This window comes from Copadichromis virginalis, linkage group LG9 (assembly GCF_057382275.1).
Source record: "Copadichromis virginalis isolate Kocher_CV1m ecotype Utaka linkage group LG9, C_Virginalis_male_GT1.1, whole genome shotgun sequence".
Classification (NCBI taxonomy): domain Eukaryota; kingdom Metazoa; phylum Chordata; class Actinopteri; order Cichliformes; family Cichlidae; genus Copadichromis; species Copadichromis virginalis.
Window position 1 is genome coordinate 32,867,214 of NC_140626.1, and position 10,288 is coordinate 32,877,501.

At 40.8% G+C, this 10,288-nt stretch overlaps 1 protein-coding gene across 1 annotated transcript; it reads left to right on the forward strand.

The window, feature by feature from the left end:
- Positions 1 to 3,436: 3,436 nt before the first annotated feature.
- LOC146702315 (uncharacterized) lies at positions 3,437 to 9,013 on the forward strand. Its single transcript, XM_085469250.1, has 2 exons — positions 3,437 to 4,447; positions 8,273 to 9,013. Exons 1-2 carry the CDS (start codon positions 3,546 to 3,548, stop codon positions 8,301 to 8,303), a joined length of 933 nt encoding a protein of 310 aa, XP_085325376.1. The 5' UTR covers positions 3,437 to 3,545; the 3' UTR covers positions 8,304 to 9,013.
- Positions 9,014 to 10,288: the final 1,275 nt, after the last annotated feature.

A 10,288-nucleotide genomic window follows, 5' to 3' on the forward strand; every position in this document is an offset into this window, starting at 1 on the left:
ACAATTTCTCTTCAACGACGTAATCCGATAACAACCGATCTCTTTACCCGTCGGCTTCCCGTGGCTGTCATGCGACCGGCTATTGCAGTTAATAATACAACAGCTTCTTGACATTTTTGTGTTTCTTTTTATCGCTGTGTGACTGATTTTAATTGAAAGCCTGCGTGCGCTAGTACCGCTTGCCACGAGTTCCCAGAATCCTTTGCGGTTTTACCCCTGAATGACGTCACATTTTCAATCTCTATATAATATGCATGTTAAATTTTATATTTGGGGTAAAATATCAAGTCTTTTCAAGTAAACCGGTTCAAGTCCAATTCAAGTCCCAAGTCATTGGTGTAAAAGTCCAAGTCAAGTCACAAGTCTTAGAACATTTTTTCAAGTCAAGTCTAAAGTCATAAAATTAATGACTCGAGTCTGACTCGAGTCCAAGTCATGTGACTCGAGTCCACACCTCTGGTAGGTACCATTTCAATCGTTTGCCATTTGGTATTTCCAGTGCACCAGAGCATTTCCAAAACATGATGGTGACGGAAGTGACAGCCGGCCTCGCGGGAGTCGTGTGCCACATGGACGACATCCTGGTCTGGGGATCTACGAGAGGAGCACGACATGAGACTCCACGCTGTCCTCGACAGAGACGTCACCCTGAAGATGTCAAAATGTGAGTTTGGAATTTCCAGTGAAATTCTTAGGATTCATTGTGTCATCAGAAGGTGTGAGTCCTGACCCTGACAAAACCAGTGCGGCACAGAATATGAAAGAGCCAAGCACCGTGAGTGAGCTTAGGAGCTTCTTAGGAATGGCGAATCAGCTGGCAAAATTCACCCCAAAACTCTCCGAAAAAGACAAACCACTGAGAGACTTGCTTTCAACTAAAAACATGTGGTACTGGGGGCAGTTTAACACAAGAACTGAGCTTGAGACCGACCATAAGCCACTCGTGAGCCTACTCGGAGGGCAAGCCTTGGATTTGCTTCCACCGCGGATACAGAGATTCAGCATGCGCCTAATGAGGTACTCTTACACTATAAGGCACATTCCAGGCAAAAGCCTCACCACAGCTGACACGTTCTCACGGTTACCGCTGATAGACAGTGTGATGCCCAGAGACAATGATCTTATGGAGGACACTGATATTTACGTTGACACAGTGCTGGAGGGCTTTCCTACTAGCAGCAAATACCTTGCAGATCTCCGTGAGCAGCTACAGTCTGACAGCGTCTGTTCCCAAGTCATGAAGTTCTGTGCAGAGGGCTGGCCGGACAGGAACCAGCTGCAGCGAGTAAAACACTACTGGTCAGAAAGAGAAGTTTTGAGTGTACACAAGTGATGATCATTTTCAAACCAGTAAATTGAATTTTAAATAAGGCTATTCAGTTTTTAAAAGCATTTATTCAAGTTACAATTCAGATTCAATCCGAGCAATTCAAATTGAAATTTAACTTATTCAAATTCAGTTTCTGATGGCACAGATTTCTGCCCATACACAATTTGCATGTCAAGTGACATCCTTGGCATGCTGTCTGTTAATGTGCAATTTAACACAGTCTTGAATTACACAATCAGTAATCATTTCAGGCATCAGTTAGTTGCCAAGATTATGTTAAGTAAATAACTAATATTAAATGTAGATTTTTATTTATTGGTGTTTGTCATAATCATAACATCACATATTTACCTCTAGTAGAGCCTTCTTGATTTCTTCATTATCAGTTGGAGCCTCAAATGTCTTGTCTTTTCCAACAAGGTACATAAAGAAGTTTGGAGATAAACAACATGGCCCTGAACCACCATGGACAATGGAAACTGCAATCATTCTTCCAATGTAGAAATATTCATTTTCACCTGCAGCTAAAGATAAAGACATTACATTATAATAAAGTCATTTTGACCATGGCAAAAAATGTGAAAAAAATAAACACCTTTACTATGAAATGTGAGATATTTGGCATAGTCTTTTCCTTCGAATATTCTTCTCGTCCTTATGGCTTCCATCAAAAGGGTGAGATATTCTTGAGTAGGCCCACCTGTGTCTATTGCCTCTTCAGCCAGCCCCACGTCATCAGAGAATTTCACCATCATGCCAGAGTTGGGACTTTATGAAGACCTTCTGAAGCCTCGGTAGGCACGATCCCAGACATTGGCCCGGTTAATGTTGAATCTGCTACAGGAGGTTTTGTTGATCTTCAGAGGCGGATTTGAGATGACATCTGCAGCCGTCAATCCATCAGGTTCATCACTGTAGAACCAGTCAGTGAAAAGCAACTAAATATTTACACTATTTACACTTTATGTAATTTTTTTTGTTTAATATCTTGTAAGTTATTTTTTCTTGCTTTATCAACTGGCCTTTTTCTGTTAATTCATTTTAAAAAGCAAAATAGTGATCTGAAGAACAATCATCAGCAACCAAATAATTTTAAGAATCTTTTTTTTTTCTGAATACAAACATCAGCAGAATAACTTCACAGGAACAGTTCAGCTATGTTTGCTCCTGTAAAAGGTTAGGATCAAAAATAGCAGCAGTACCCAGCACTATTTTTAGTAAACAAATATTTGATAAATAAGTTAACTGCAAGTCACACACTATGGGTTTGTTGTATTGCATCTGAAGAACTGCTGTCAATAACGACAGGTGCATAGATATTGTTATACATACTGTTGGAGCTATTTGTTCTTTATTTTTGTTTTTGTTCTTATTTTTGAAATTAGTTAAAGTTTGTTGTTAGTTTACTTATATTTTGGGGTTTATTTGTCGGTTAATATTTTGTTTTAAATGATTTGTTTGTTTGTTGTTATTTTGTTAAATTAGTCAGTAAGAGCTGTAGGGCCATTTTTTCTATAAATAAAGAGACTGGTATAGGACCAGCATGCATTGGGGTGGGCCTATGGTTTTTTACCAGAGCAGGAGAAGCAGCAGGAAGGATCTTGTTATTGCTTGCCAAGATGGATAAATAAACCAAAACTCTCAACTAAAATGTTTGGACAATGGACTTCTTTTGCCTGCGTACGAAATATTACCTCAGTGCAGCAGTGGCTTGTGGACTTTAAGTTGTGGGACGTTTGATCTTTCAAAAGTAAAGGAATTGCCACTACATAAAGTAAAAAACCTTCCCGTGGACAAAGGAATAATCCTTCATTAATGGATATAAGGATTTCAAGGATCACCGTCGAACTCGAATAAAAGTTATTGGATCGTCTGGTGAGTAATCCAGACGGATTTGATGTTGAGGCCTGGATCAACATGTCACTCGTTCATCAAAGCTGGTGAGTGATAATATTGTTTAAGCCGTAAAGGAAAACGGTGAAGCTATTGGAGTTTAAAGACATAATTTCACTACAAAGACTGATGAACTGAGTTTTGACGTACTAAATTGGTGCATAATTGGATCGCTAATTGAAACATGCCAACGCCCTCTGTGGAAATGTTTGTCCGCTGCAAAAGGCAGGTAAATGGATGTCATGTTTGTACTTTAGGCTATGGACTCTCAGTGTGCTGTGCATCTTTATAAAGTTTGAAATAATCCAAGAGGACAATAAAAATGTCGGATATTAAGAGTAAACGAGAGGATGACACTGAGATGCAAGCAGAGAAAAGAAGCGTTAAATTTACGCCAAAAGGTTTGGATTTGTATATAAAGACATGCCAAGAAAAGCGCAGTTCAATGTGTAAGCAAGCATCTAAGTACATGGGGAAAACTTCCGCTTTAATGACCTCATATGAGAACGTTAAGGAAGTGTCTTCTGAATTTGGGAAGTTTATTAAATGCTATCAAGATGCAAACGCTTTGCAAGAATCCTTTTTAAGTTTGCCACTGCCAGAAGATGAAGTGAAAAGGCAAGTTGCACATTTTCAGTCGAAGGTGACAGCATTCTCTGTTTTTATGGACAAAGTAAAGGTTTGGTTGCAGGAGGCGGGCGAGCTGTACACTGAACAAAGCAATACTGTTCGTAATGATAAAGCTGTTGAAAGTTTGGATGAAATAAAACCTGAAGACAGTGTCTCTAATATCTCAAGTGTAAAACCACCTTCAAAAACCTTGTCACAGCAAAGTCGAATTTCATCAACATCTTCCGCACGCATTAAAGCTGCGGCTGACAAGGCAGCGCTCATGGAGCGACTCGCTGCATTAAAGAAAAAACATTCTATCGAAGCGCAAGAGGAAAAACTGAGAAAAGAAAAGGAGACATTATCCTTGGAAACAGAGCTGGCAGCAACTAAGGCAAAGCTTCGTGTCTTAAAAATAAATTCAGTTTGTAGCTCTGAGCATTCTGATGGAATGAACTCTTATTTTGAAAGAGGGCACGTACAAGAAGCGCCTAGTTTAAATCCTTGTGCCGATACATTTGTTCCAACATCAAGAGATTACTCTGGTATAAATTCTGCATCTGAATCACAAGTAATCGTACCTAGACAAAGTCAAACCCAACATCAGGTTGATGATTCAGCTCAAGTGACGCAGCAAACACAGCCTCAGTCTCCTACTTTGACTGGGAACTGCACGAAGGAGATTGTAAATATTATGCAAAAACAAAATGACATCACTACTTTGCTTGTAAAACAAAACTTATCTTCTGTCCTCCCCGCCAGAAACATCCCTGTGTTTGATGGAGACCCTTTACAGTACAGATCATTTATGAATGCCTTTGAAAATGGAGTGGAAGCTAAAACTGATAACTGGAGCGACTGTTTGCATTTTTTAGAGCAGTTCACTAGGGGGCAGCCTAGGGATTTGGTGCATAGTTGTCAGCACTTACCACCTGAGCAGGGCTATTCCACAGCCAAAGATCTTCTTGAAGAACATTTTGGGAACGAAAATAAAATTGCCTCTGCATATATGGAGAGGATTGTGAGTTGGGTACCTATTAAAAGTGAGGATGTGAAAGGTCTACAGTCATTCTCTCTTTTTCTTCAAGGATGTTCGAATCTAACACAGCAAGTTGTTTATATGAAGGAGTTGGATTTGCCCTCAAATATGAGAATGGTTGTTATGAAGCTTCCATACAAATTGAGGGAAAAATGGAGAGTTGTTGCCTATGAACTGCAGGAACAAAATGGTTACAGAGCAGTATTCACTGATCTGGTTGCCTTTATAATAAAACAGGTAAAAGTAGCATCAGATCCAGTGTTTGGCAACATACAAGACTCACAATCTGGAAGCAGCTTTAAAGCTTCAAGTTCTACCAAGCAAAGAAAAAAGGGAAGTAGTTTTGCCACTAATGTCAGTACAGTGCCAGGAATCAAAGCTCAATCAACTGGAAGCAGAACAACTTCCGCCGTTCTGCATAGTTGTTTGTTTTGTTCACACAGCAATCATTTACTAGAGAATTGTAAGCAGTTTAAAGCTAAAACGCATCAGGATAAGTTGACTTTTATCAAGGAAAGGGGAATTTGTTTTGGTTGTTTAAAAGTTGGTCACACAAGCAAAGACTGTAGGAGTCGTTTGGATTGCGACGTGTGTCACCAAAGGCACCCAGGGGTTCTTCATATAGAGCGAAAGGATCCAGGTGCGTCTTCGGAACAAACTCAACAGAGGACAAACTCTAATGTCAACTTTTCAACTGCAACTACTCAGACATGTGGGTATATTGGGGCTGGTCATGAAGTTGATGCAATTTTTTCTATAGTTCCAGTTCAAGTTAAGAGCCAAAAGAGCAATAAAATTGTGCAAACCTATGTGTTTTTGGATCCTGGAAGTTCAGGTACATTCTGTACAGAAACTTTGGCAAAAAGGCTGAATGTAAAAGGTAAAAAGACCAATATCTTTTTGAGAACAATGAGTCAAGATAAGATTGTTAGTACACAAGTTCTGTCTGGTTTGGAAGCAAATGATTTCATGCCATTGCCAGATGTTTTGACTCAAAAGACTATGCCAGTTTCTACAGTTAATATTCCCCAGCAAAGCGACATCGATCAGTGGCCTCATCTTAAACCTGTTAAACTTCACAACGTTAATGCAGAGGTGGAGCTACTGATAGGCACTGATGCTTCCAGTGTTTTGGAGCCATGGAAGGTGATAAACAGTGTGGAGGGTGGACCTTATGCTGCAAAAACAAAAGTTGGCTGGGTCATAAATGGTCCCCTGCGCACTGGAAGTAACAGTGGAAATAAAACCAACTGCACTGCTGTAACAGCCAATAGGATTTCTGTTGAGCGTCTTGAAGAAATGTTGATTAAACAGTACAATCATGATTTTAATGAAAGATCATCAGAGGAGCAGACTGAAGTCCAGAGAGGATCTGTGTTTCATGGATATTGTTAGTAGTTCAATAAAGCTTATTGGAAATCATTATCACATTGATTTGCCTTTCAGGAGAGAAGGTTCCAGTTTGCCAAATAACCTCTGTGTCGCGGAGCAGCGTCTCCAGAGTCTCAGACGGAGATTTGAAAAGGATACTCATTATAAGGATGAATACACTGAATGTGTAAACAACATGCTTGAACAAGGATATGCCGAGTTTGTGCCTGTAGATGAGTTGCACAAAGATGATGGAAAGGTGTGGTACATCCCTCATCATGGAGTGTATCATCCCACAAAGGGCAAATTAAGAGTTGTATTTGACTGTGGAACAACTTATAAAGGAGCATCATTGAACAGTCAGCTTCTACAGGGACCTGATCTCACAAACTCGCTGGTTGGGGTTCTGATCAGATTTAGACAAGAGCCTGTTGCATTAATGGCGGACATTGATTCCATGTTTCACCAAGTGCACGTCTCAGAAAAACATGTTAACTTTCTCCGTTTCCTGTGGTGGCAACATGGTGACACTTCAAGGTCTGCACAGGAATGCAGGATGAAAGTGCATTTGTTTGGAGCTGTATCTTCGCCAAGCTGTGCAAATTATGCTCTACAGAGAACTGCAGATGATAATGCACAACAGTTTCCAGCTGAAGTGGTTGATACAGTCGAAAGAAACTTTTATGTGGATGATTGTTTGAAATCTGTTGCTTCAGAAGAGGAGGCAGAGCACATGGTGAATAGACTGACAGATATCTGCGCTAAAGGAGGATTTAAGCTTTCAAAATGGATCAGCAACAGTCGCACAGTGCTCATGTCAATCCCAGAGGAAAGAAGAGCAAAGGAAATTAAGGATCTGGATTTGGACACAGATCAACTTCTAGTTGAGAGAGCACTGGGTTTACAGTGGTGCATAGCAACAGACAAGTTCCAGTTCAGAACCTCCCTGCAGGACCGTCCAACAACCAGAAGGGGCATTTTGTCTGTGGTCAGCTCACTGTATGATCCTTTGGGAATCTTGTCTCCCTTCAGTATGCCAGCTAAACTGTTGCTACAAGAGCTTTGCTGACAAAATTTAAAGTGGGATGAAGTTATTCCCCACTCTCTTTCCCAGCGGTGGCGTGATTGGCTGGAGGATCTCCAGCTGATTTCAAAGTTCAAAGTGGAACGTTGCATTAAACCAAATTGCTTTGGAAGACCAGATAGGGCACAACTTCATCATTTTTCTGATGCAAGTCAAGATGGGTATGGAACGGTGTCATATTTAAAGTTGGAAAAGAATAACGTCACGCATGTTGCTTTTATCCTGGGAAAGGCTAGAGTTGCTCCTCTCAAGCAAACTACAATTCCCAGGTTGGAATTGACGGCTGCAGTTCTTGCAGTTCGGGTGGACAGGCTTCTGCAAAAGGAGCTGCAGGTCAGGTTGGAAAAATCAGTTTTTTGGACTGATAGTACAACAGTACTGAAATACATCTCCAATGAAACCAGAAGATTCAATACTTTTGTTGCAAACAGAATTGCTGTTATTCGGGAAGCAACAGATGTGAATCAGTGGAGATACGTTTCTTCCAAGGAGAATCCTGCAAATGATGCATCCAGAGGCATGAGAGCTGGGGATTTCCTCAAATGTAGGAGATGGATAAAAGGGCCAGAATTTCTCTATAAGTCAGAAAAGGAATGGCCTAAACTGGATGTGGAGTACAGTGTAATTTCTGCAGATGACCCAGAGGTCAAAAGGGACCTGACAATGAATGCCATTGTGAGAGAATTACAAAATCCTACCAGCTATTTTTTCCTCTACTTCTCGTCTTGGGCAAAACTTAAAATCTCTGTAGCCTGGCTTTTAAAGATGAAAGAGGTCTTGGTGTTGTTGGCACAGAAGAGGAAAGAGTTGCTTGCTGCAGGTTTGAATAAGAATGATCCGGAAGGTCAGAAAGAAGTGGAGATAAGAATGGAAAGATTTAAGACCACTTTGAAGAAAGGAAATCTGACTCCAGAAGACTTGATAAAGGCAGAACAAGCTATTCTTCAATATGCACAACAACAGAAATTTACGACTGAAATGGCTTTAATCCGCAATGGCCTCAAAGGAGTTTCTAAGGGAAATTGTCTCTACAAACTTGATCCAGTGTTGGATGCAGGAATCCTCAGAGTGGGTGGCCGATTGAATAAAGCAGCCATGCCTATGGAATTAAAGCATCCTGTAATTTTGACAAAAGATATGCATGTGTCAACACTGATTTTACGCCATATCCATCAAAGGTTGGGACATGCAGGAAGAGCACACATGCTGTCAAAACTAAGACAAAATTACTGGATACTAAATGCAAATTCTGCTGCCAGGAAAATCATCTCTCGTTGTGTCACGTGTAGACGCAACAGAGGAAAGTTTGTTGAACAAAAGATGGCGGATCTGCCTGAAGAGAGAGTCCTGCCAGACATAGCTCCATTCACAAATGTTGGAGTGGACTATTTTGGACCTATAAGTGTTAAAAGAGGACGAAGTCTCCTTAAAAGGTATGGAGTTCTTTTTACTTGTTTCACCAGTCGTGCAGTACATCTGGAGATTGCATGTACACTTGATACAGACTCTTGTATAAATGCTGTGAGGAGGTTCATCTGTAGACGAGGCCCAGTTTCGACCATCAGATCTGATAATGCTACAAATTTTGTTGGGGCGAATCGAGAGTTGAAAGAAAGTTTGACTGAGCTGGACCATGCCAAAATTCAAAAGGCTTTTGTTCAGGATGGCATGAAATGGAACTTCAACATCCCAGCAGCTTCTCACCAAGGCGGTGTGTGGGAGCGTCTCATTCATTCAGTAAAGAATATTTTAGCCTCAGTTCTTAAGGAGCAAGTTCTGGATGATGAAGGACTCCAAACAGTTTTCTGTGAGGTTGAAGCTATAATGAACGACAGACCCATTACTAAAGTTTCAGATGACTCAAATGATCTTGAAGCACTGACACCCAATCACTTGTTGTTGCTGAAAAATAAACCAGTTTTTCCACCAGGACTGTTTCATCCAAGTGATTTGCATGTCAGGAAAAGGTGGAAACAGGTACAGTACATGGCAGAGTTGTTCTGGAAGAGATGGCTTTCTGAGTACCTACCTCTGATGCAAGAAAGACAAAAATGGATGAGGACTAAAAGATGTCTTATACCTGGAGATGTTGTTTTAATTGCAGACGCTACAGCTCCAAGAGGATCATGGATGATGGCGAAAGTCTTAAATGTAAACCAGGGCCCTATTTCAGGAAGCCGGTTTAGTGCAAACTCTGAGTAAGTATACCCTGAGTTAACGAAAACTCTGGGTTTTCGGTTTCACAAAGCGAGTTTAGATTAATTCTGAGTGAGTTACTATGACGACACACTCCGTGAAGCTAACCTGCCCCCTAGCAGGTTTACTTCAACTAACCCTGACCTTCTCCGCCTCTTTGTCAGAAACCTGACAGTAGGAAGTGTCAGACATGGCGTGCTCCTTCCTTGAAGAGCCAGTAGATGTTGAAGCCCAAATTCTCTCCGCCGGGAGAGAGTGATCAGAGCGCGTTTGGACATTTTATCATTTCCTGATGATTTTCTGTGTGAACGTTACCGTTTCTCAGCACAATCTATAATTTATTTGAATAACATCCTCAGGCCATATATTACGCATGTGACATCGCGGACATCCTCTCAGTTCTGTACATATTATTTGTATTGCACTTCGGTTTTTTGCAAACGGGAGCTTTCTGTATAATATTGGTGACGCTGAGCACATTTCCAAGGCTACCGTCTGTCGGGCAGTCAGGAATGTTACAGTTGCACTGAAACGTCTCCTGTACGCGTTTGTGGTGTTCCCCGGTCATAGACCCACAAGATTTATCAAAGAGGGATGCCACAAAATTGCAGGTATCAGGATGAACGAAACTTAATTCATGATGTGGTAATACTTGGACTACTACTTAAATTTTACATTTATTTTCAGGGTTCCCAGGCGTGATTGGCTGTATAGATGGCACTCACATTCCAATCATTGCTCCTTCAGTAAATGAAGGAGACTATGT

Excerpts from the sequence above, each read along its gene's own strand:
- LOC146702315 (XM_085469250.1), top strand. The coding sequence starts at position 3,546 with ATGTCGGATATTAAGAGTAAACGAGAGGATGACACTGAGATGCAAGCA. Across the intron at positions 4,448-8,272 it reads ACCCAACATCAGGTTGATGA|AATATGCACAACAACAGAAA; the intron begins TTCAGCTCAAGT and ends AAGCTATTCTTC.